The following is a 27679-nucleotide window of genomic DNA, read 5'->3' on the forward strand; positions in this document are numbered from 1 at the left end:
CTTACATTCCACCATTCAACAGTGTACACTTCACATTGTCCATAGACACAGCATTCCACACGACAGCAGTCTTGCGCGTAAATGTCATGATACGCAGCTGATATCCGTCAGAGCACTTCAGGGCACGTCATGTAGGGAGATCAGACATATAACCTCAATGTGAGTACAGTATTACTACCCACATTTGTTCCAGGCGGTGATGGTGGAAAGGAAGTTGGCAATAGAGCTCGGAATGGAACAGAAGGTATGGATTATGGAGGTGGAGACAGAAAGAGCTAGAGTCAACAAGACTGGCGAATGGGAGTAAAGTCACAAGCGATGCGTCCTCAGGGTGGTGAGATGACAGGTAAAGTCAGCAGCAGACGATAAAGTTATTTAACTGGGATAACTTCCTACATGTGGGCAAGAGTCATCACTCACAAAAAACAGTTCTCAAAATGGCAGCAAAGACTGAATGTGGTGGAATATGAAGTGCCAGCTATGTTGAGGGTTGCCTCCACCATAACCCAGTCACCAAACTTTAGTTCATGTCTTAACTATACTGCACTGCCTACCGTTTGAGATTGACCAAGTGGCTATTAGTCGAGTCAAGCTTATGCCAAGTACCTTGTGGCTAGTTCTGTCTGTAAATAGTTTAATGAGGTTTCTGTAAAGGCTTGGGGAGAGTGCATCAAACCTCTAATCTGGCAGTGGCTGCCTCACAGCACCTCAAATGTACTGCAAAGAGGCGTATGCGAGGGGCGCTCACCTACCAAATTGTCTGTCATTTGGCCAAGGATCTGACTTCCTAGAAATGTTTGTTGTCAAGGCACTTGGCGGATGACCTTTGGAATGCAGAGAAATATGAAGTACATAAAAGCTTCTTAACAGCATGGCATGCCATTTAAACCTCCACACACTTCAGCATTCACTCACGTTGCCGCTCCACTTCCTCCTGGTCGGACCCTTTGAACTCTCTTGCTTTGCCTGCAATATATCCTAGTCTAGAATACCAGGAAAAAGGTTTCCCTTCTCAGCCTCTCATCTCTCTTCCCAGTCCTCCTACCTGCTTCTGCTCTGTGTCCAATCCCTTCCATACAGACATGAAACCGGCAAACAAAACCTGTGTAACCTCGGAATGTTCATCAGAACAAGCTTTTCTAGGCAGACTGATGAAATATAGGGGTCTTTTTATTTCTGTTCACTGTAGGGGACTCATTCTAAACCCTAGTTGCACACATTAGGATGTTAGTTCAAAGCTAACATGCAAGCCTGGAGGCAGGGCAGGATGGCTGTTCCTGGCTGCATGCCAGAATATCAGAGTCTGAAATAATGTCGGACATAAATACCGCCTCCCAAATAAAATTTACAAGAATAGTACTTGATTAGGAGTAGAGTTTACATTATTATCTCCAAGGACGAGATATTTTTGTAAACAATACTAGGGCACGGTATTTGTCAGTTCAGTACTCTCGGACCTTTCAACTCACACTGAGGGGGTGATATCACACGGTGTGCACACAATTAACTCAACACCCCTGCAGTGAGCAGGGTTCCAGCTAAATTGTTGGAGGATCGGAGCAGGTAATTGCTAGTGGTTTTTTGTCTATGTAATCGCCCAGACTGTGCAAACTGATGGTGCTAGTGGAATGGCCAGAATGTGCTCTGTAGGGTGAGAACCATGTTTACAGTGCTAGACCTTTTGTTATAAGCCATTCTACTGGTGTGCATTAATATAGCCTTATAGTCCGCTGCCGAGGGCTATATGGGTTGTTAAAGTCCCTAAACCTGAGTTAAAGGCCTGAGACACAAGCAAGGGTCTATAACAAGGATGAGGGCCTTTAACAACAGGTATAGCCTGGGGCAGAAGGGCTATAAGGCTATTAGGACATTCCACCCACTGAGGGTAGAATGTTCTAAATTAAAAAAGGGAGAAACAGAGAGACAAACACTGGAATGTAGGAGCTCTGGGCTTCTATCAGCCATTCTGTCCAATGGAGCTCTCAACATTCCAGTGTTCTAATATGACTGAATCAACTGAGCTGTGCAAGAATGCAACAGGCAGAATCAGTGTTACCCTGCAGACTTGGAGCTCTCAGTGTGGACTATGAACAGCAGAAGCTTTTTACCTGGTAATCACCGGATAATCCATTCATTATCACGTTTTTCCGACAATCCTACATTTTTTTTTTTTAATGTGAGAGAAACGAAGGCTTGTCCAGGTCCGCGGGGGAATCACCTAATTAGGGTTGACAACACTTTTTCATTAAATATACATAACGCGTGTGTTTATTTGAGCCTTTTTTCAGTGCTGCTTAGGTGTAGCCAGAGTTCAGATGGTGCACAGAGCTAGTCTGTTTACCCAGTCAGAACTAGACTGTCAAACGATGTGCGAGTTGTGCCTTTCGACTGCACATCTTAGTAAGTTACAGCAGTCACAGGAGAGGCAGATTTATCAAGACAGCACTGCGGGAAAGGGACGCAAAGCGACAAAACGTCCTAAAAAGTATTTACTGTCCAGGACAAAACTTTAATTGTGTTGGCAAGTTGCCTTTAAAGTATGGCAAATCGTGTTTTGTGCTACTTTGCACAACTTTGCATCAGGGAGGTTTTCCATTGGTCGCATTCCAACGCTACCGCCCATGGTTTTCAATGCATCTGGACTGTTAGACCAATCTGAGCATCACAAAATAATGCCTCCCTGAGGCAGACACAGAGGGCCTAATTTATTAGTTGGTGGAGAGGGAACTCTGTCGGCACAGGGACAGTGTTCCCTCCCCGCCACATGGTGGTCCGCCCACAGGACTTAATGCGGAATGACCATAGGGTTAATCGCGGCGGAGACTTCTCTATCCCGGCTGTGATTAAACCTCTCGGACGGCTCTGCAGAGTAAGGGCCAATGGAGTCAGACCTTTATTTCCTCCCACCTGACTTAGAATTAAAGGTCAGTTTTTACTGCCCGTCACTGCCAGGAAAACTCCTGTGGTTAGGGGCAGTGAAAACTGCTTAATAGTCTCCTTGCAATGGGAGCACTCCCTTGGTAAGGGGAGCATTTTATTTTCAAAAAGAAAACCCCACTTCAGGATTTTAAAAAAACAATAACATTTTGGTGCACCGTCACGTTGACAGAACCCTGCATCAAACTACAAAAAGCATTGACAGGACACGCGATGACAGCGGATCCTGCCAATGTTTGAAAAACGACCGCCAGCTTGGCAGTCATTTCTAAATTAGCGGGCGGCATCTCTGTCTGGGCGACAGAGTAATTTACTCTGGTGCCCTGGTAGAGAAACTATATATATATATATATATATATATATATATATATATATATATATATATATATATATTCACTGAAAAAACCATAGGTTTCACACACGTTATAGTTAGGAATTAGCATTTAAAAAACCTTGCAAATTCACTTAAAAAACCATAGGTTTCACACATGTTATAGTTAGCTGGACATTTCACTCGTGAAAAACCATTGAAATTCCCCCGTTATAGTTAGTGCAGGCAACTATAACTCACGCGACCGCAATCCTCTGCTGATGACGTCAGATATTACATCACTGTATTTAGACACTTATTTACCCATGTCTTCTTCCATTAATTTTTATCTATACATATATTACAAATATTTTTTTTTCAGAAAGACACATATGTCATCAGTGATGTAATATCTGACGTCATCAGCAGAGGATTGCGGTCGCGTGAGTTATAGTTGCCTGCACTAACTATAACGGGGGAATTTCAATGGTTTTTCACGAGTGAAATGTCCAGCTAACTATAACATGTGTGAAACCTATGGTTTTTAAGTGAATTTGCAAGGTTTTTTAAATGCTAATTCCTAACTATAACGTGTGTGAAACCTATGGTTTTATCAGTGAATTTGTACGGTTTTTTAAATGCTAAGTTATGTATTTATTTTTATTTTTTTTTTAAGGTTTTTCACCGTGCGCGTACCGTACGCCCACGTTACGAAGTTCGCGGAACTTTTCCGTTTATACCGTACGCGCACGCTACATGTACTCCGCGATTTTTCGCAACAAAATTTAAGGAAATTTTGGCCCTTGGGGGTCCTTCTTGGACCCCCTGACAAAGGCTAGGGGGTCAGGAACTGTCCACCCTGCCCCCTTTTCACGTTCTCCACCTTTGTTTTTCACCCCCTCAGACTGCGAGAGACAAAATGGCGGCCGACACTTCCTGGTTTCGACCGATTCGAATGTTTACTAAGATCTAACAACCAATCAGAATGGCGCTCGCGCACGGCAGCGTGCGCGTACGGTAAGTTTTACCGTACGCGCACGGTGCGCGCTTATAGATATATATATGCTTTTAAAAGCTATTTTCTCAGGAAATACTGAACAGATGTACACCAGACCTGCAAAAGGCACATCCCTGACCTGAGGACTACCTCTCTGCCAAATTTCAAGTAATTCTGTTCAGCCGTTCGGGCTGTAGCTTGGACTAAAGGTCCTATGGAAAAATGCATGGGGAAAACGCGTTTTGGGACCCCCCTTTTTCTCAGCCCCCGCTTGTCGAATCCCCCCGAGACTTTCAGGGAAGGAGCGGAGCGGAGCGCCCCACCCATTTTGAAAATTACGCGACGATTCGTCAATCGGCACCAAAGTTATTCCAAATAGAATGTTGCGGATTTCCTATGGAAACACGATCCTAACTATAACTATCTACTGGCGACCGCCAGTAGATAATATACATATATTTTATCCTAACATTTGACTCATCTCACGTGTTGTACTATACAGCACACATTCCAACATGTGAAATGTGAAAAAACTGTCTATGCATGGGATGTGCACTGAAAGGGTATCTACAGAAGAAAGAGCATTCTAGACATCATGCCTGTTTGTGCGCCAGCACAGGAGACAATAACAGAAGCCGGCCATATGTGTGTATTTGCTGTATGGGACTTTATGAGCCACACACCCTGCTATCTTGTGGGAGTCCCATTGTTCCACTTAACCTCCATACCACTTCACTGGCCTTCCTCACTTCTCCTGCTCTTCAGACCCTCCCCTAAGAGTATTTAGCTCCTCCTATGTGTGTCTGGGCCCTCCTGTGTGTGTTCGGTCACTCCCGTGTGAGTGCAGGCCGTCCTGTGTGTGTTTGGGTTCTCCTATGTGTGGTCCTTCCTACCCTTCAGCTTCCTATGACCCGTTGCCTTTGTGCTGTCCAGCAGCCTCCTCATTGTGGCCTCTCCTGCAGTCCGGAGACCTTAGGCAGGGTGGTAGCCCTCATGCTATTTGGTCAAGACCTTGTGGGTGCTCCTTGTGTTGCTAGGTCACTCCCAGCCAGTGGCACCTCCTGATATCAGACCACTTTGAGCATATAGCCCCTTCTGCAGCTTGGGCACTCCTGTCCACACTAAAAGCAGTGATGGACATACCCTATACTATAGCTGTCCTGTGGGCCAATTGTATGTGTGCCACCTTACCCAACTGTGGCAAAGAATGCTTAACATTACTTGCCAGGTGCAGTTGTTAACACACCAGGCTGCATATGTGACATTCAACTTGGTTGCACTAGACAGCATAACCAAGAACAGGGCCCTGAGGTTAGAAGTGGATGCAGAGTTCACCGGTGTTGCATCTACTCCTCAGTATTCAAACCCAGAGCCATGATGTTTTTACAGAAAGCATATCTGACTTTAATGCTACACTCGTTCTACTGCCTGATCAGTTCAGGAACGTGCAATATCCAGACTGCGTCTGCAGAGACGGAAGATGAGTTGCTGTCTGATCGCCCTCACAGAAAACAGGCAACAGAGGCTTAGCAATCACGTTCATCCTGAGTCATACCAAGTTGGCTTGGGGGGGTTTACAAGAATCTCTAGATTGTTTCCTGTTTTTCTGAGAGGCTGTGAGGCAGGGGAGTGGCTGCCACTTGCAAAAAACTGTAGCTCGCGCGGAAGAGCATCTGAGCTTAATTGGCGGTATAACTATCGGCGAAGAATTACCAGCCCTTGGGAATGAGGTGGTATCCTTTGAGATTTGGTACCCTCTCGATAAGAGGCTATCTTCAGAGAATGGGGGTCATTCCTTGACGGTGTCTGATCTAGAGGAGGATACCCTGGAGGGGAGCCTTGTGTGGGGGTGTGGACATCCTCAGCCTTGGGGAAGAGCATTCATGGTGGCTGAGCAGGCCTAGGGGTCTTTGCATGGAGGTGAGGTGACCGGGTACTAACTAGGCTAGCACCCTGGCTCTAGCAAGCTTTATGGAAAGAAGGCAACAGTCATTTGGGGACCGGTGGGCTGAGGGCTCTAATGCTGCACTCTGTCTGCTGTCCTCATAGTTTAACTCGTAGCAGGAAAGGCACTACGTATGCTTATAGACTGTTAGTACTAGAGCCTAAATGTATACAGTAATCATTTTTGTTTCAAGCTAAAAATATAAAATAAATGTCCCCTTGTTTCCGCACCCTTCATTGTATGTGGTTTCAATTAAACTCAGTAGCAGGAAACATTTAGTCAGAACTCAGCAGCAGAGCTCACACCACTAAATGTGTCTTATGGGTAAAAAGGACCAAAGTCCAACACTGCAAATGCCAAGTCGTCCCTAGTTACATGCCACATGCATAACCATAACCCATTCTTGGCTTTCCAACCAACAGTCTGGCATTGTTTGTGAAGTGTATTCCACTCTTAACTGAGAACTGAGACGTCTCTTCCTCAGTAATGGCCCTCACACCAGGCCCCAGATTTATCAAAGGATTGCGTGGCCCGTGAGTCATGCAAGGTGGCGCAAGGGCAACGCAACCCAGAAGTCACGCAAAGCCAACTTATTGGGGCCTGCACTGCTTGGTAAATCTGGAGTATTGCAAGGCAGTGCAAGTCGTTGCCTTGAGCTACTCTGCGCCATGAATGCGTTACATGGGTGGAGAGTGGGTGGTCTCACACATCCACCCATGTATGTTTGCCATTACCAAATTTACCAAGACAGTTAAACCTGGGTATGGGTCAAATTTGTACACCTTCCCGATAGAGCCACAACAAGGAGAAATACCTTTATTGCTCCTCGTTTCTTCCTCTTACTAAGAGTACTGCATTCTGCAACACACTTAAAAAGACAAACTCGGATATTTGAAACCCGGTGACGCTGTGAGAATGGAAGCATAACTTTGTGATGGAACTTAGCATGGCTCCACGCCATTTTATGGATATGAATGGATTGATATTGGACACAGGATACACAGTGGTCTTTATGTACAACGCCAACAGAGGACAAAACAAAAACTTGAAAATTAGCAATTTGGATATATGAGCATTCAAGCATTCGAATCTAAACTACTACATTTCAATATATAGGCCGGCTTAGAGGTTTTCTGTTATATTATCTATTATATATTTTTCTATGAGGAGGTAGGTGCAGCCTGGCAATTTATTTCACAGGGGAGGGAATCATCAGTGTCATATCCGAGTGAACCGCCCAGGCCCCTTGTTGGGTGCACAGCTTTCTGAGCTATCGTCCTTCAAGGGCTGACTAACCCAAAACCAGCATTTTGGACACATTTGGTTACATGTCTCCTTGGCCTGAGTCTGACTTTGCACATGTGAGGATTCCTATCCCATGGAGGACCTACACGCCTGGCATCCCCCACTCAATGAATCACAATATTTGGCTGCGATGTTTTATAACGGTAAGCCACTTTGGAATTGAGTTGCGGATACTCCGGACAGCACCGGGTTTATTGATGCTACTTATGCTCCTTATGCTTTATTACAAGACATTTTAGGTCTTGCTTGACAGAGCTCGTCTGCCAGAGCCTGTATGATCATCAAAACAATACTTGAAGAAGCAGTACTGAGAGAGGGGCTTGAATCCCCTCTACATGTTGATCTTCTTTATTAAGCATTTAATTGGACAATAGGTGTGATAGTCTGCCTAAGATTTAGTAACACATCTCATGGCTTATTGGGACATTATCAGGGCAGACCTGGTTACAAACACAATAGGAAGGGCTTCCATGGTGCAACCCTATGACCATTAGAGGCGGAAAGGGACTCATAGAATACAAGGGCATATTCAAAAAGAAGAAGCTCTTACAAATGCGATAGGAAGGGTTATTACACTGTAAACTCACAGACAAATACCATCAGAAGGGGTTTAATACTGTGAAGTGTTTGACAAATGCAAGAGGAAAGGGTTTAATACAGAGCTCACTTCTCCTTCCTGGCCACAATAAATACTTGGTTGACCAAAATAATTGCTTGGCGACTTTAACAGGAGACTCAATGTTCATGCCAATGAATGCCTTCTGTCTGCCTACAATATTGAATGTGTCACTCTATGGAGAGACCACATGGCCATGTTTATGCTAAATCTGATAGGCTTGCTACATTGATTAAAAATTGTGTTGTGAAAAGTAGAAATCCTCTCATTTTACATAGTGAATTATTTGGCATGTCCTGTAAATCTAAATGTGTTGAATTTGTAAAGCCGTACGTGTTGCAATAGACCCGAATGAAGGGAGAATGCTGGTCGTTAGGGTTAGGGCCGTCTGCTGCTCACATTATGGCACAGGGCTTCATTGATTATAGAAACAGACCAGATTTACAGGGTTAGTGGTTACCTGTGAGATCTCTTTAGCTTTTTCTTTTTGCAATTTGTACGCAAGTTAATTTTGGGGGCTCGATTAGGACATGTTCAAATTTTAAATTCTACCTGAAGACTTGTAAATATTTGTCATTTAGTGCATTTGGGAGAACAATTCTTGTTATGTGCACTATGCCTTGAATCATGACCATCACAGAATTCATTCTAATCCAATCCGTCAAATCTCAAGTTTTGCCTTGTGTCTACACACAAGGATTAGCCGCTTGGCTATAGAACTCTGTATGTGTTATCATTTTAGATTTTTGTAATCCTACTTCAATGGGGTTGCCCCATTATTTTTCTGTTCTTTTTACATTACCATTTCCTTTGATAATAAACCCTTTAAACAGTTCTTATTTTGATTTCATGTAAGCTAAAATGATAGGGTGTCCTTCGTCCCATTCTTGTATGATAAATAAAAGCAAGATAATGCTGTGCATTGTTAGATGTTTCTCTAGAGTCTAATCTGCCTGGCATCGTGTGTATGAGTGCTTCAAGGTAAGCTTTATTCAAGAAATATGCACCCAATGTGCAGCAGTTTTCTGGAGTCAGGAGTGGTCCATGAGCATAGCATGATTATATTTCAGGCCACAGAGTTGGTTTGACATGTTTTGTGGTCTATAATACACATTCTAACATGTTGCCCCTGCAACTTTAGCATTGTAGTAGATTTGCAGGTGTACAGACAACAAGAACATAGAGACATTGTTTCTGTTTAACCCCTTGTTCTGGGGTCAGGCAATTATGTATGCTTCTGGGCTGTTATAAAAGGTCAAAGGTTATTGCAGACGCAGGTATACTTTTTTATGTATGTACAATATTGCAGAATAGATCATAAAGCTTTTCTAATTAAATCATTTGAAAAAGCATTAAGCCTATTTTTATAAATATGTATCATGGAGTATGGTATGATGGGAGGCGAATGGGATGGGGAGCAGAGACTGGAGGAGAGCACAAGGACACTGGGCGAGGCGCTAAGATGCGAGCTTTGAGTTAACAGGTCTAAGAACTGAGAATCCTTACATGTTATTGTTTGTACTGGGCCCACCTGTTTGCTTCCAGCTTCACTAACTCGTCACCATAGGTAACACATGCGGTCTAGTTGCCATGGTTATGATTTTGGAACCAGGATAACAGGGTTGAGATCCCGGATTATCCAAATTATATGATTCTCGATATTTACTGCATCTCTTTGCACTGGTTTCCATATCTACTAAAAATGGGGGGACCTACATGCAATTCAGATGCAGCGTGACATAAAACAATAGTTTGAATACAGTATTATTCAAAGGAATACACTTACCATATGAAAATATTTTAAATATTTCTCTCGTGATTTATAATGCCACTCAAAAGACCGGAAATCCAATAAAAAACATTCCCTCCATGCCTCCTTTTCACTGCAGGGGGAGAGAACTTATGTAAAGCACTTCTACGCTATTTCACGGGTTAGAGCATCACAGCCCGCAGCCTGTTGGAGCTGGAGTGAGCGCCCTCAGCCTGTTGGAGCTGGAGTGAGCGCCCTCAGCCTGTTGGAGCTGGAGTGAGCGCCCTCAGCCTGTTGGAGCTGGAGTGAGCGCCCTCAGCCTGTTGCAGCTGGAGTGAGCGTCCTCAGCCTGTTGGAGCTGGAGTGAGCGCCCTCAGCCTGTTGGAGCTGGAATGAGCGCCCTCAGCCTGTTGGAGCTGGAGTGAGCGCCCTCAGCCTGTTGGAGCTGGAGTGTGAGCACCCTCAGCCTGTTAGAGCTGGAATGAGCGCCCTCAGCCTGTTGGAGCTGGAGTGAGCGCCCTCAGCCTGTTGGAGCTGGAGTGAGCGCCCTCAGCCTGTTGGAGCTGGAATGAGCGCCCTCAGCCTGTTGGAGCTGGAATGAGCGCCCTCAGCCTGTTAGAGCTGGAATGAGCGCCCTCAGCCTGTTGGAGCTGGAATGAGCGCCCTCAGCCTGTTAGAGCTGGAATGAGCGCCCTCAGCCTGTTAGAGCTGGAATGAGCGCCCTCAGCCTGTTGGAGCTGGAATGAGCGCCCTCAGCCTGTTGGAGCTGGAATGAGCGCCCTCAGCCTGTTAGAGCTGGAATGAGCGCCCTCAGCCTGTTAGAGCTGGAATGAGCGCCCTCAGCCTGTTGGAGCTGGAATGAGCGCCCTCAGCCTGTTAGAGCTGGAATGAGCGCCCTCAGCCTGTTAGAGCTGGAATGAGCGCCCTCAGCCTGTTAGAGCTGGAATGAGCGCCCTCAGCCTGTTTGAGCTGGAATGAGCGCCCTCAGCGTGTTGGAGCTGGAATGAGCGCCCTCAGCCTGTTGGAGCTGGAGTGAGTGCCCTCTGACGTGGAAATTAAGATCCAGTTTCCTTCCAGTGAAATATATCGGACTAAATGAACATTGGATATTGAAAAAAAGTTTACTGATTCACCAGTAAGGATATATGCCATACTGGACCAGTGTAAAAATCAAACGTTCCACAAATGTATTCCTTTTATTACATTAATAAAGAATAAAACGCAGCGATGGCGCAAACCATTATCATTGACAGTTCCGGAGGACCCATCTTCAGATCGCAGGGCGTGGAGAATCACAGAAGACTGCTCAATGCCGCACCTTAAATAAGCATTCGATAAGCATTCGATAAGCATTCAATAAGCATTCGATAAGTCTTGCTTTTGGCTAGACAACCTGGCTGATTATCTCTGGGTAGAGTTATACGTTTATACCTCAGCTTTCTTAGGAAGAAAATCACACAATGAAGAAATATCTTGAGCTAAAAAAAAATAGGCACTAGGAACTAACTTGCCAGTTAGGGCGGTACATCAAACACATGAAAGATGATCGCTGGAAGTTGCTTGAGGTAGGATCCCAACCCTTCGTTCTTTATCTCACCATGGCACCTCAGTGTGGACGCAGCCTAAGTGGCAAGGTTGTGCCCAGATGTGGGTCCCGTGCTCACTGTGTCACTGGAGCCAAGCTGTGCCTAGCTGATGAGCCCATAACGAGGGCCAAACAGGTCCTGGGTTCCTTGCTTTGCCGTTCAGGGAGGATATGGCTTGACAGCTTGGAAGTTCGGGTTGGACTGTTCCCATGAGGAGCAGGGTCAAGACTGATTTAATTGCATTTGGCTGGGTCCAAACTGAGGTGGATTGGTGGGCAAAAGAAGGATGGGTTGGAATGCTACCCAGAGGGATAGCCAGTGGTTTGATCTATTGAAGCATTCCTCCCAGCACCTTTTGTGTGTTCATTATTTTCAAGACTCAAACTCCAGCTTTAGAGTTTTGATTCATAGAAACAAAAAAGCTATCCTGAGCAGGGTGCAGCAAACATGGTGCCCGCGTAGTAAAGTTCACTGTCTTCAGTGGTACCGCAACACTGGCAGCTCCTGCCAGTCTGCCTGACGGGGATCTCTGAATCAAGCAAACAGCCCTACACCGGGGGAGAGAAGGTGATGGTCTCCACTGACCCTGTGGACTTACTGATCCCATAAATACCTTACATTGGCGTTAAAGAGAGGACACTGACATGGTAGTGCTATGCGTCATTCTGTGAATACAGGTAAGGTCAGAGGCTGGCAGGGTCTTCTGTAGGAGCATCTCTGCCACTCTCCACTGAGTACCATAAGGGTGGTCTTGGCGAAGCACAGACGTGAAACATGCAATGGGTAAACAACTGATTTCACCGGCTATACAGTCCCAAAACTAAGTACACAATAGTTACCCTTCAGCTGAGGATTCACAGAGCACAAGGTGGGCGTGCACTCAGACTACTCCAAAATATTGTATGCGCAGTAAGTATGAGCAGAGACTGCCCTGCAGGGAATGAATTAAGGTATTTAAAGCTGTTCTACCTGTGACAATACAGCCTCAATTCAGGAGAAACCATAACAAACATACCCAAAAAGGAGCAAAAAAACCACATATGTAGAATTATAGCGAGTACTGCATGGGCGATATTCAAGAACAATAGACGAGATATTCCATAAAACATGTCTTGGTGCAGCTATGATCCTGAAGAGGGGAAGGCCTTACCCGCCAGTCGATCACATTATTATGAGACCTACTTTGAAGTCTCTTTCACACTTACATGTACACACTAGGAACATACGAACCTCGATTTATATCTTCACATAAAATGGTCAAAAAAGTAGAATGAATACACTGAAAAAATACAGTTACATAGCGATTGGTATGCGCAGTAGTGTCCTACCAACACTAGACAAACCACCAGTTACATTTAAAAAGTGCCTACTACTGACAATAGGTAACACCAACACCCAAAGCCCTCCTCCTTTCAGTAACAAAAACACTACAAAGTATTACCAGAGTCAACCACATAACAACATGAAAAAGATCACACAAAACATATCGTTCTCCCCTTACCCTTCTTCTTCCGTACTGAAGCTTGGAAAAAGAAATGGAATGAGCTGTCAATCATGTTCAGAGGCAGGCTGATAGAATATATGTCTTAAGGGCACTTGCTTCTGTGGTTTGATTCAGCTGTCTAATAACAGTAGGGCTTATTGCATCCCACATGTGACTGGTCTGCACCACCCTCCCCTGTGGACCACTGTCTGCCAACAGACCACTGCACTTGTTCATTATTTGGAGTCCAGCCAAACAACTATTTTTCCAGTTTCTTTCTATGTTTGGTTTCTTTCACTTAAACTATCAGCCCACAAGTAAGACAAAATGATAAAGTATGTAGTAGTATATGAGATTGTAGTACACAATGGAAATCCAAATGTTCATTTTAAATGCTGTGCACCATGACATTGTATATGGTGCAGTACTCAAATATTGAGTTTCTCACATCTACAATCACTATATTGTCAAGCTAATAGATCTATAGGTTAGTAAAGATTTAGTATTCTTGATGGCATACGTATCTTCTGGAGATATTAGTGAAAAATACCACATTTATATTTACCACAGGGAAAAATGTATACACTTCCCTTGAAAATCTAATGCTATGTGATATCCTGTAGTTGATGTAGTTAACGCTTTTGTAGATCTATGGTTATCACCTCGATAATTTGTCATACAATTCTCTAACAAAAGTCGCGAGCCTGGAATATCATCTCCTGTATGACTAAAGTTGTGCTTCCGGCCACAGCCTATATCCTGGTAAGAACAGACTATTCAATTCTTTCTAGGGAAATGCAGCAAATAGACATTTTTTACAACTGTTTTAAAAGTAATATAGAGGTAAATTCACTGTTCATATTGTACACAAACATCTGCCTTGGGTGTGAGATATGGCAAGATCAGTGCACATTCCACAGATAAAACAAAGACTGAATTCAGAGGGTCCCGGTGTAATCAGGGAGGCCATGAAATGTGATCATCAGTATTTAAGAGGCGGCAGATGTGTACAAAGATACTCTTTAATGGCCGCATGGTACTCTGAGTTCTGCATGGTGATTACAAGCCTTGGAGCAATTGGTACCTTTTTGACACTCCCAGAGTCTTTCATATGTGCCACAAAAATAGTAACTTATCGTAAAGATACCTGGTAATGGTGTCCGCATGCAGGTCACTGAGTGAAACATGTACTGCATATAAGCATTCGAAAGCGCTGGTGACACATGTGGAGTTTATAGTGATATATAGAACACATAACAACTAAACTTGAACAATGTTAGTTCACTTAGTATACATAACAAAATATGAAATAAATCATTCACAATTGAGTTAGGACTTTAAAACAGGTTCAAAGGAAAGATTATCAAGAAGAGATTAAATTCCCCAAAAAGAAGATGGAGCCAGGAAGGAAGTCACTCGAAATTATCTCTAAAAAGAGCGAAAATCTCAAATCTACCCAATGCAGTGATGCACTGATGTTTTGCTGGTGGCCCCGAAGCACAATAAGTGTTCCCCTTTGAGCTGTGACAGATTTCAATATGCACGTATAATTTCTGCAGAGGCATTATTAAGTCAAAACAAGACATCTATGTTTATGGCTAAGAATGAGGGGTTGATGTACAGGTATTGTGAAACAGCTCAACCGCGAGCTGAATCTGCAAGCAGAATTTTCTCCACCGTAGAGATTGTACAATGCCGCAAACTCTAACCATGTCTTTTTTTGCTCTAGATTTAAGACTTCCACTCCAAATCAGAGGATTTTGCTTCATCAACCAGTTATAAATCTCACTCCATGTTGATAAAAGTGGCTTAGAGAACTCATAGTCTACGTAGGAAGAGGTAGTGAAGCGTGAAGGAAAGTACTGGCACATGGCAACAGGTTTGATCAACAAAAAGGCAGTATCATCAAACAGTCATTCAGACTTTAAGGTCCCTTTCCTCAAACTAATATTTTCTGATCAAGATAGCCTTTCAATCTGAATCAATACATATTAAAGGTGAATTTGTATCAAAACAATAATAGGTTTGTCAGCGTGGTGGCCATGTAAAGGTAGAATTTAAATCTTTCTACATCGAAATGTTCTATGTGCCCCGTCTGTTTCTTCACATTTGCATATATACATACACATAACCACTTACACTACTTATTATTACACATATAGCTGCCATTTCCCTAATTCACAGCAACAATGTTAAATCGACAAATAATCCTCCATAATTTATGGGTTTGACATTGATTGAGAACCATTTTTGTACAGACATTTACATATATATGTATATATGTATGTATGTATGTACATATATACACACACACACACATATATATGTATACATACACACAACACACGGTCAAACACACCTAGCAGTGCCCTTTCTTAATTTAAAACAGTCCTCTGTTTGCCAGTGTGCTAAACAATTACGTGTTTGAGCAAATCAATAGCAGAACATATTAAATATGTTTTAAATGTAAGCTATTGTGTTTGTGTACACTAGTAGCTTCCAAATAAACTAAATGATTGAGTCAATGGTACGGATGTCAGATGCTTACAAATCCATTCATCCCAAATTAAAGAAAGAAATATGGTACAGTAAATATCTCTAGTACTGTGCTTGAAAGTGTCGAGGAATTTATTAGTATGTTAAAGTCCAATGACAGTAACTGGAAATTAAATTGACTTATTCTATTACAGGTGATTACAAAATATTATCTGTCAGTGTCAACTGCATGCACATGACTATTTCCAAGCATATAAACAACTGAAAAATGATATGCAACTGTTCTACTAAATACTTATTTATAGTCATTGTAAAAAACATTATTTTGGGGGTTAAGGGTCTCCCACTTCAAGTAATATTAACACTAACTTGTCTGGGCGGACCCCAAACGTAACTGAATTAACCTGAGCTCCGCCCTCTAGTAGCTACCACACAGAGCTGACAGGCTTAACTTTGGGGTACGTGTAAAGTAACAAACAGTAATAAAGTTAAAATTCCAAATAAAAACCACTTCAATTTACAAACAGAGTCAAATGTAATAAACCAAATGACACAAACATTCAATTTGGGAAACTGGAGATCTGAAATTTAAAGATGATAGTCTATGAACGCAGAAGACCAGAACCTGGGTAGGCTTTGAGGCCAACCGTGATGGATCCCATGTTCGGATACACCAAGCAGGATGGCCCGTCAAGTATTTCACCTATGCAGTTAGTCTGCAAAATGGAGAAAACAATCCCCCAGTTGGCCAAAGCAGCAGGCTGAATCTAGTGAAGGCGTTGTGAAGTTGGATAGTCGTTGGATGAAGTGCTCTGAAGCTGTTAGCTTAGGAGGGAATAGCTCTGAGTGGGAGAAATCTTAATTTCCTGCCACCTGACATTCAACTATCAGCTAGGTATTTTACAAGCCTTCACTGCTCAAGATTGTCAATTTGGGGCTTCATTTCTGAAACAGAAGTGCTTTTCTTCCAGCAGGGCAAGCCAGCAGGCTGCATCTGGAAAGGGCTCCATGGGGTTGGATACCTACTCACCAAGGGTCTGCTGCAAAAGATTTACTGCGGCTGGCATGTACCTGCTTTTCAGGCGAGAAGTTGCGGCTTCGCCAGATTGGATATAGTGGTTGGCCTCAGCTGGAAGTTAGAATTGTTCAAGTCAACAAAACTTTGTAGGGTAAAGACCCTTTTTCCTCAGCTCTCCAAGACGTCAGGAGAGGCTCTTAGGACATGAGGGCAAAGGCCTTTAAGCAGGATCCAGTGTGGGTCCAATTGGGACTAGGCAACTGGGAATCCAGTAAAAAGTGGTTCTTCAGCGTTTCTCTTCCGGTAGCCACACAGGAGGTCAGCCCACTGACCCTTGGAGTCCACTTCTTTGTCGTGTTCCAAGATGAAGGAGGTCCAATCCATTCAAATCTACTCTCAGCTTACAGAATGTAGAATCCAGTCATTTCTTGGCCTTCAGCAGGTTCAGAAAGTCTTCTGAGGAGGGTGCCACATTTATGGATTTTACTAGACAGTGGGTGGGATGACTCCTAGCCTCCAGGAGCTTCAAGCACGGAACAGGTAACTTTGTAAAAGTTGTTCTTCTTAAATATTTATAAAAATCTAATTTCACCAATTAATTGGATTTTAAGAAATATGAAAAATAGACTATTTTGACAGGCCTGTGAGCAGGGACTTAGGCTGCTGTACTCAGTCTACACAAGGTAGGCATGAAGCCATGTTTTACAAGCCAACTAAGTTCCTTTGTATGCAGAGTTAAAAAACTAGCAAAAATAGGAAACCCGGAAAAGAACAGAAAATCTGGGATGATCATACAGAAAAGGTGCGTTTGCTACAGTCATCAACATATTTTAGATCAAATGAAATCTAAAGCTGTGCTACATGTTCCAGCAATAGGCTGTCGATCATTGGTCAGTTTTGCTTACCTCCATTTAAATAAAAGACCACAAACAACCAAAAGTGTTAAGACCAAAGCAGATCCTCATTATGGATTTACCAACTGATCTGAGATACTTATTTGAGTTTTGTTAAGTATGTGATGTTGACTATAATATTGAGCCACCCTATGTGAATTAATGCGGCATCGGCACTTGTGATTAAATGACTTCATCCTCCTCAAGCCAACCACCAGCTCAGAACAGCAAAAGATACACACATGGTAGCAGGAGATGAGGAGAGGGGCAGCCAGAGCTTGCCACCCTGAACGCGTATCAGTTAATAGCATCGCCAACTCCTAATTCTATAATCGACACTCTTGTGGTTTTGTGAGATTACTGGACATTGGCAGTAAAAGGTGCTGGAATACCTTTCAAGTGGATTGGACTGAGCTGGTTAGCGATGGGTAGAGCTGGAGAAGAAGGGAGCTTCTAGGCCACAGTGGGGTTTAATCTGCAGATGGATCTGCAAGGTTTTGGGTGCCACGAGGAACACTCATATACTAGGAAATACATTACACCAATGAATGGGAATGTACAGAATATATGAACTTTACAATTTTGGATGAAGATGCTATATAAATGGAATTCAAGTTTTCTTATTAAAAACTCATGCTTCACTCATGCTTCACCCACTGCCCAAAAAAATACGAGACTGGAAAAAAAGCTAAAGTAAGAAAACTTTTTTTTCTGATCTGCCAAAGGGAGCCCGCCTGCCCACAGCAGGAATACTGGAAGCGCTGCTCCTACCTCCACCTACATCTTTGTCATCTATGACCTGATGTTAAGACAGGGGAGATCTATGTTCTGACAAAGCCTACTAAAGGCCCATGCCAGCTGGGGGTAATATGGCTTGGAAAAGGTCATATACCAGAATATGTTGCATAATTCACAGAATACCACTTAATTTGATGTGCTTCTGGGATGACCCCCAGAAACTCTGAGCTTATTGTGGGTAGCCTCCTGAAACCAGGTACAAGTAGATTTGATCCTCTGAAACCATTCCAAAAGGATCAACAGCGAGTGACAGTCTGCACATCTGAGAGCCAGCCTGCAGCACTCAGATAGCTACTTCTCCCTAAGTTCTACCTTCCTTCATAAATGCTGTAGAGCTGAGACTCCCTAGTAAATATTACTTGGCCGTTACTCTAAAAACATTGTAAATACGCCCTTCTTTTGGGTTGCGGCTTTTTGAAGTAAATTATATTTTTCCATAACATTTGAGCTCTTTAGCCATTTTTCACCACGTTTGTCATATTAGTACTATTGACATTTTACCTTAAAATCTGTGTAAACATTTACATTTTTATTTCCTTAGTTCTAATACTGTTTGGTAGGTTTGTTACACACGGAACCTTATGCATTATCCATGAGGATCCACGTGCTGCTCAAACCAAGCTATCAAAGGTAAGATGAGATTTTATTATTAAACTGAGTGTATCTTTGTGGAATCCTCTAGAAAGACAGTGTGAGATCTCAGCCACAGCTCATATGACAACCGCTAGCAGACACTCCTACGGACGTGTCTGATCGACTAATGCCTTCTTCAGGTTGTTTCAATTCTTTCTGATTGAATTTAAACCTTTGGGCTTTATTTAGGGTTTGGGGGATGGGTTACTCCATCACAAATGTGGTGGGTGTCCTGCCTGCTGTATTACAAGTGCATTAAAGACTATGCCACTTGTAATATGGGGGCTTGATATCTGCCAAGTTTTGAATAGCCCATTGCCATACTGTAAAAAACCACTTATGTCTCCAACGCACAGATATTGTCCGTGCAACAATCTAGGATGTTACAATACTTTTAAATTACTTCATTGATATTTTCTTCCACTTGAAGGGTGATAGTTTCTTGTTAAGGGTAGGCCAATAGTTTATTTCTAAAAGTGGGTCAATACAATTAGCCGAAGACTTAGTCCAAAGACCAGTATGAGAAGTTTGGAAGACATAGCTGAAGTTGAAGCAACAAGGTTTGAATGTGTGTTATAGATCTCAACTCGAGTACGGCCAATACCAAAGGTGACTATATTATGTGTACTGTTTTCATAACATCGCCTTGCACACAAGGGCAACACATTCTACGTGCTTGATTGGTGGAAGAATCAAAATAGTGAAAAAGAGTAAATTGAACGTTGTGATAAGAAAAACCAATCAAAACTTGTGTTAACTACTCTTGAAGTCCCTAAGAACCCAACAGTATAAAACCCTGGGTTGAGGTATGCTACGGTTTAAACCCAGATGTCTGAGAGTGGTAAGGAGGAGAAACAATGTCTGAATGTCATAGAACCAGCCAGGAGAGGAAGCCGTCTCCCTGGTCGGTCAGCATCACAATAAAAGGGGTACTCTGTAGTAAAGCAGCACAGAAGGGAAATCAAGGATGTACTCCATTAAACAGGAATTCCTGGAACAGAACCATAGGAACCATCGGAGAAGGGTGTGAATCCCAAATGCCCTCTGGAATTTTTAGGGAAAAGGACATATCCTTCGAATGGTGTTCCACATAGCCTGATTAGCGAGCCATAACCACTGAAATCCAGAGAATGGTGCGTTAGCTGCCCTGCTTATAAAACCACAGCGGTCAGAGCTGCAGTAGGTAGGACCAGCAGCAAACGTCATGATATTTACCGCTAAAGGGTATCCACGAGGCTCTTCAGCAACTAACAAGTAAGGTACTGTAGCAGAAGCGCACACACCTGGTGTTGAAGCTTTACCACTCGCCTTCACAAAGGGGGAAGGAGGAATTTATTCTGAGTTACCCTCCATTTGAAAGACTCGCAGCCACCTTTGGCAACCTAGTGAAAAACTGCCTTTACAGCATGTGCCACCCACTTCTCCAGAATTCAATTCCCCAGCCAATTTACAGAATCCCCTGCATGTTCTCCCCCTGGAGCGCAGCAATTAGCACAATTATGCAGACAGCTTCAACATACAGCACCGCACACTGAACTCAAATGAACTGTGCGAAGAAGGTGTGTGTCAACCAGGTTCGCGCTTGCGGCTACGGCGTGCTTACCTTTGTCCACTATGGAGAGTCCACAGCAATTTTAAAACAAAACAACATAGGATTAACTCAAACATCATTGGTTAAAGGGAAAATATAACAATTGATCTTTGCTATTTCAGTAGCCAGGAGGGATGCGCAGAACATATTCTGGTTGCTCTCTTGGCACAGAAGAACATGCACATTTTTTAATTTTTTAAAGGGAGGTCCATGCAAGCCATGCACATGCCAACGTTGCCTTGCGATGCAGCTGATTGCCCGCGCCTTAGATGGGACAGGGTGCAGCCCAATGTTAAATAAAAGTTAAGTTTGCGTTGTCTATATTAGCTGAGCATGCTGGGTAATAGATGACTCCTTACCAAGCTCTTCAAGTTCTGAGGTCATTGACTTAGACCGTAAGGAAAGTGCTGTTGTTGGAGCCCGCTTCGGAGGAGGAGGGGCTTCGCGTTAAATAGAAGGACAGATAAAAGCAGGTCAGTATACATTGTCACAGAGCTGACTGCGAACACGTGAATTCATGCGATGCAGTCATTTGTTAAATATACAGCTTCTTACGAACATCATTGCGTAGCCCATAGATGCCCCAAACAAAGATGGACGACCTGCTTTGTAAACAATCGCTGTGCCCCAACCAATGTTACTCACTAGCTAATATTGCGCTTTATATATACACCCGTACTTACATGCAAACTTTCTTGAAAGGTATGTACTTGCTTTATCTATGCCAGGCCTTTTCTTCAAAAATCCTCTAGCTAAAACGGCTATTTGGTGCTAACTAATTTGCAAATTACACACAGTAAGCATCAGCAATGACTGATCTAATGTGCAAATAGGAAGGGCGGCCTGTAAGTTTTGAAAGGAGAGTCGGGGTTTACTGATCAAACAAATGAACCAATGGTTTGAGAAGCTTATAGACTGCTGGATATGCTGCCTAAGCGGTCTCACTGTGCCAGAACTTATTCAGAACATGACTGCCTTGATTACGAGCCTGCTGGTTGATGGACAGCCAGGCTCGCAGGGGCGTGGCGGTGGTAATCTCCCGACCGCCCTATTACGATATGGGCGGTGGGACTGTCACAGCCCCACGGCAGCCGCCAATCCCTGGCAGTATTGCAGCAGTCAGGAGGCAGTAATGTGCTTGGCGGGACTGATGCTGTACTACCAAGTATAAACTAAGTTTCCTCTCCACCACAGTTTTCATGGCGGTTCCACTGAAAGGTGCCTCACACACTGTGGATGCACACAAGGGGCACAATATGTGCCTCTCTGTGTGTACACGTACACCAGTTCCTGCTTGACATGGACCTTTCAATCCATGCCGTACAGGAACTGTTTTTGGCGTTTCTATTACAGTGCCCATTTTCAGGGCACCACCATGGGAGCGTTAAAAATAAATCCCGCCAGATAGGACTCAACTCCTAATCTGGCGGGAGGTCTGATCACGGCTTTGGTGGTGTGGTAGCGGGGCGGACAGGGAGCCGCAAGGCCGAAGTCGGAATCAGGCCCAAAGTGTGGGCCAACAAAGACATTAGTAAGAGTTTTAAATGGTCCGTTAAATCTAGGAGGATCAACAGCACTGGGGCACAACGGCCAATGAGAAATCCAGAGCTGAGCAACCTGAACAGAGAAGGTCCGACAACCACAAGGGCATTTCCAAGGCAAATGGGCAATTAGCAGGATTTTAGACGCTGACCAAAATGAAAGACACTCACACCTTTAATGCTACAGATTGTCGGGGTCTGCTGTCATAGTGTGCTGGTGGACTACAGAGAGCAACTTGAAATGTGCACAACTGAAAATGTGGAGGTAATGGGACACTCTCAAAGAATAAGTTACATCATTTGATTTAGCAGACACACGTTAGCATTTTTAATGCATCAAAGATTTTAGAAGGTAATGTAGCATGCCTGAAATTGTGTATTTCCATAGATTAACTTCCAGGAGACTATAGCACATTGCAATAACCCTGGAATTTAAGAAGGCGCCCATTTCCACAGGAGCCTGCAGAAGGACTAGCAGATTGAAAAAGTATTCCTAAATCTTGCCTGTTGAATACGCCAGAGTTCAGCCCCCTGCCTCACACTCTTCCAAATATACACAACCATGGAGCCTCACACCATCAAGGTTACAGCATGTGCTCTTAGGTGTGTGTAGATGGCGTCAATGTTCGACTCCACCTGAAAGAGGAATCTAGGAACATCCTATGTTGTCTGCTTAAAACATGTTCAGCATTTCAGACACCTCAACTTTAACTCAAAGACCTAAGGACTGAAATTCTTCTCCTGAGTTAGGTGAACTGTGTCGTCCCTCTGATTGGCTGAACTCTTAGGTTTGCCTCTCCAAGCTTGTCAGAGGGCAAGTAATCTGAGTGTCTTTGTATCAGCAATCTGTCTTATGCCCCAAAAATGGTGGCATGAGTTGCGCATGGTTCTCCTCCTTCTCTTGCTGGTTCTAGGAATGCCTTCTTGGAATATACCAATATTCCAGCAAGATGATTCGAGCTTCTGAGAGTCGCGAAACCCATGTAGGCTCCTATCAGGCATTCAATGTCACAGACACATAACACAGCAAGTCAAAGCCCTTAAGACAGTGGACTACTTCCAGCAGGAAAGCAATTCAAAACAACTGCATTCATATGTATCCCCTAACACATCACATCTGCCCCTACATGTCTACTGCTCTTCCTACATGTTCACTACATTTTATTACTGAATCACAGTCTACATATCTGGCCTACAGATTACATATTCATGCCTCTAGATGCATAGCTACCTTAGTAATTAAAAGTATACGATTCAGCTTTAACGGATACATGTACAAATACACACAGACACACATGCACACGATCCCAGCCTCGTACCATGAACTCTCCTACCTATTAAAAACCTCAGAACACATCAACACACGTGTTACCACTCCTTTTATATATATATATATCTACATCTAATATGCGCTGCTGCTATGACTCTTGTAGTCAACTGCGTCATACTACCTCTTGTACATACCTCTCAGATTCACCGTCGCATGTTACCGCCCAGTAATCTCACAGCCTGCCCTACTGAGGCTGTCAAGCATGATTTCCGAAGGGCTAGCCGTCCAATGGGTACAACTTCCTATGTGCGAATTCTGTTACCACCTCCTTCGAGGCGTCAGTGACATTTCAATGGTTTGAGACGCAATTGGAAACCACTGATGCCGCTCATTGAGATTTACCACCAATTTTGCAATTATGGAAAGGCCTTTATGAATCACAAAAAGGATTTGATACATTCGGAAATGTTACTTTGCTGTTGCAAAACCTGTGATTTTGAAAATTAAAGTGTTTGTGGCTTCTAAAAGCAAAAAATAATTGGGCCTTCCATTCTGCACAGTAATGAATGGGTCACTAAATGCTAGTCAAGTCAAGAGTCCAAGAAGATGTCCCACTTCCCATCCAGGGACTGATTTGATGGCAAGGAGACACAAGTCCTGAAGAGACACATCCTTAGAATGGCAGGGGTTTGGTGGACGCAACCATTTCCTATGTATACCATTGCAAGTATAAGAAAGAACCCAGAATTTGCACAAGGGCGGTATTATACGCAGTATCACTGACATTCGAGCGTAGGAATGTATGCACATGTTAATGAGTACAGGAAACCTCACAGATGTCAAGAATTTGGGAAGAAGATTAGTCTTGTGGAATCTAGCTTCCCCCTGGCTAGAGGTGGGCCCATGCTCATGGTATCATAGAATTCTACTTACATCTTACGATGAGGCCCCGTGTGGGAGAATCCCACCTGGGCTTGCTTGTGTTTGCAGTCAGAGGGAATGAGACGCAGCCATCTGGGCTGCATCTCACCTTTTCGGATGGGACTAACCGTGAGCTGCATGGGTTGGGTGGAATGCTCACTGGAGTAATTCGCCTCTGTTGAGAAACCTTGACACGAGCATCTCTTATTTACTAACAATCACACTACTGCACATACTGTGCTAAAGCATCCCCAGGAATTTGGTTGTCCAATGGGGTGAAGTTCCAGTAGCGCTCCCACCGCCTGACATAAACATGGCGTCTAGCTCTATAGTGAGATTTCAACTCTGAAAAATCAGCAAATATTGACTGGTGATATGAACCCTGCTTACTTGGATGCTAGTATGGTAGTTCACTAGTGACTTTGGTGATAGGTGCACTATTGTGTGTAAAGATACACTATTGTGTGTAAAGATGAGTCACAGGGCCTTAATGTCTCAATCTCCTTTTATTAGTCCATATGTCAACATCATCATGTAGGCGCCCTTTACTACCGTGCCAGATGCTATGTCAACGCTCGAAGGCAACGCAAGCTCATATACACACAGTGTCTACTGCTACAGTGCGTGCAAGTTCTGAAACATCTTATAAACATTGTAGGCCTGATCATGAGTCTAGCGGAGAGATACTGTGCCGCCTGATCATGAATGGCCTGGTCTTCTCACACCCAGTTTTCCAGGGGACAGAAATGTTACCGGTTGGTGATTCTCGTTGATAAAACCACATGAGGCTTTGGTTGCAACAGAAGCAAACCCTTATCCATGTCTCCAACCGGACCCTTGTCTCTGGCCAGTGGAGGGGCCGTCCAATGCTCCCTTCTGTCAGAACCAATATTCCGCTTCCATACCCTGTAACGTCACCCCCCCCCCACCTAACCAGAATGCCACTGCACACAATGACCACCCTCTCAGAGCAGGTAGGTGGCAAATGTGTGCATTAAAGACCTTGATGAAGGGGATACTGTGCAGAATACTGCATGGTAATTTGGTGTTAACACAGTTATTCCCCATTTTGAATTTTAATTCATAATGACATGGTACTGGCGGAGTATTACTGCACAGTCATGGTATTTGCGTGTATAGCGTTTGTACCCCATCAGGTCAGTGCAAATCAAATCAGGACCAGACAGTTTTCCCGGGTGCAGGAGCCCCAGACCCAGTAATTACTGGCTAGAAAGTCCGGTAGGTACAATCGCTCGAGTAGTTGGCTGCAACAGCAGCCAAACACCCTCCCCTGGTCTCCACCAGGCCTCTTCTTTGGAAGTGGGAAGCGTGAAGTGTCCCCCCTGCCAGAACTGATTTTCCATTTCCTTTCTACACCCTTCACCCCACCCCGGGCCCCAAGGCAAGAGCCACTGCCTACATTTACCACCTGCAGATGGTAAGTGGGAGTGTTAACCCCCTTGGAATAGGGAATAACATGCAGAACTCCACACAGTAATTCCGTGTCTGCACGGTTATTCCACATTCCTATCAAGTTCTATGAGCAGATAGTGGCCCGTAGCAGTGATTCCAGATGCTGCGAAGTCCATGCAATTTCTGCCAAAGTCGTCATCCGGACCCAGGTGGGCTCGTGCCTGTCTTGCTTACTGTCACCTGCGCGCGGTGCGGGGACATGGATGGTTTTGTACATATAATGGGATTACTTTTTAATTGTGTAATGTACCCACTGCTCCTCTTTAGTCAAAAGGTTTATTGAAAGCTGTAAGCGGCCATGTCTATTATTCATGTGATAGCAGCTTCAGATTGTGTCTTATTGCATCAGTTCCGTTTCCATACATCAACCTCCGCTTCGATGCACACACGGCAGAGCTCGGAGGTGCCCCGGGAGTGATGTAGGGGAGCAGATGGTAAACAAAGGCAGACGCTGCAGGGGCCGGGCGGAAAGAGCTGGTCGGCAGCAGGCAACAAAAAACTTACTAGATGGGGTGGGGGGGCATAAGGCAGAAGTGGCACAACTCACAACAGAGTGAATCAACTACAGCTCGCCCCTGGCTGGTTTGTGTCTTATGCCCTTACTCACTGGGTGTAGAGTTTACTTTCTTAAGGACAGGGTAAATGAGGGTTTGTAATTCACACTTAAGGGAGAGAAGCCTCACTACTTTGGTGTGCGTTCCTCACCGGGATGCACCATCTTCTTGGGTGTGAGGTTTATACCTACAGAACAGTGAAGCTCACTTCTTCAAGTGCAGTCCCACAACTTGTTTTTAAATTTCACTTCCAGGAGCTCAAGTTCACTCATTTAGTGTGAGTGCCACTACATGGTGCAAAGTCTCACTCGTGTTTTAATACCGCACTTTGGTACAATGTCACTCATTGTGGGTGTCACGGTTCGAAGCACATACTCACTCACCATGTCTGAGCACCAGGTGTTGGTGCACGGTCTCACTCACTGGATGAGGCTTACACTACTTGGACCGTTCTCTCATTCTTGACCATTCACAAAAGTCTCAGTGACGTCAACAGAGTCCTGCACGAGGGATTGTTCGGCTACCACCGCTTATGTCTTGGACTTGCTGATTGGGTGGGAGTCTCGTGCGTAAGTCTGACTCATTTGCTGTGAATCATACACCTTGGAGTACGGTCCCTGTCACTGCGTGCGAGTCACTCTTCGCGAAACAAAGATTCACTCCTAGTGGAACAAAGATTCACTCTTGGGCATTCTCAATGGTGTCGCTGACTCTAGAAGGCAGAGCAGCAGGTACATTGATCGAACACCTCTCCGACCTCACCTCTCGGGAAGACTGTGGTGAGAGGTATGAAAAGAGACAGTCAGGAAGCAGAGGGGAAAGGAAGGAACCATTGTCGTCTTTGTGCTGTTGCACCTAGAGCACCAAAGCCTACAAAGGAACAGCCATGTTATACCCCAAACGTGGGCAGTAAAGTACACACACCAGCGGCCCGAAAGCAGCTGGTGACAGGTTGGCCAGGTACAGATGGAGACAGGCAGGTGGTGTTGGTGTTAGCAGTGTTTCCTCCTTGTGGTCCAATGTGGTGCGGCCTGTAGAGGTTGCAAATGCAGGGCCTCTACAGGGAAAGGGAACTTTTCTACCTGTGAACTGAACACTTCCACATGCAAAACTGGCATCGTGAATTGATTATAGGGGGTCCTATTTTTTCGGATAAATTAATTCTTTAAGGTTCTAAATAAAATGCCATTTGGGGATGTGAGAAGCCTTGGCAGGAGACCTTTGCTGTAATGCCTCTCTTTAGTAACCTTAAATCTCTAATATTAAGCGTATTTACCACTGCTCATGCCTTACCGCCCTAGGGTAGTTCAGAGAGAACTTGGACTACAGTCACCGAGTCGAGGTTGGCATGCATGGACGGGATGCTGGAAGCTTTATAAACATCTTCCCATTTTGAGGAATTCTATCAACAGTGGATATCTGAGTCGCTTAGGGTTGGGGTGAGGGGTATAACCGAAGCAGGGTGGGGGTTGGGCTTATAACATCATGGTGATTAAAGAATTACCATAGAAGTCAAAGGTCTAGTAAACTACAGCACCCTCCAATGTTGTTAATTATAGACT

The 27679-nt window shown here is 44.1% G+C and overlaps 1 protein-coding gene across 5 annotated transcripts in view; it reads right to left on the bottom strand.

The window, feature by feature from the left end:
• Positions 1-27679, bottom strand: part of SHANK2 (SH3 and multiple ankyrin repeat domains 2) — a 2937835-nt gene that overhangs the window by 211052 nt on the left and 2699104 nt on the right. For 4 of the 5 annotated variants that reach the window (XM_085643560.1, XM_085643561.1, XM_085643559.1 and 1 more), the window contains one exon: positions 20718-20798. The exons of the other annotated variant lie outside the window; for it this stretch is intronic. In XM_085643560.1, coding sequence (XP_085499686.1) covers positions 20718-20798 — 81 coding nt within the window. The remainder of the gene's footprint in view (positions 1-20717; positions 20799-27679) is intronic. 5 annotated transcript variants of the gene reach the window in all.

This window comes from Triturus cristatus, chromosome 3_1 (assembly GCF_964204655.1).
Source record: "Triturus cristatus chromosome 3_1, aTriCri1.1, whole genome shotgun sequence".
NCBI lineage: Eukaryota > Metazoa > Chordata > Amphibia > Caudata > Salamandridae > Triturus > Triturus cristatus.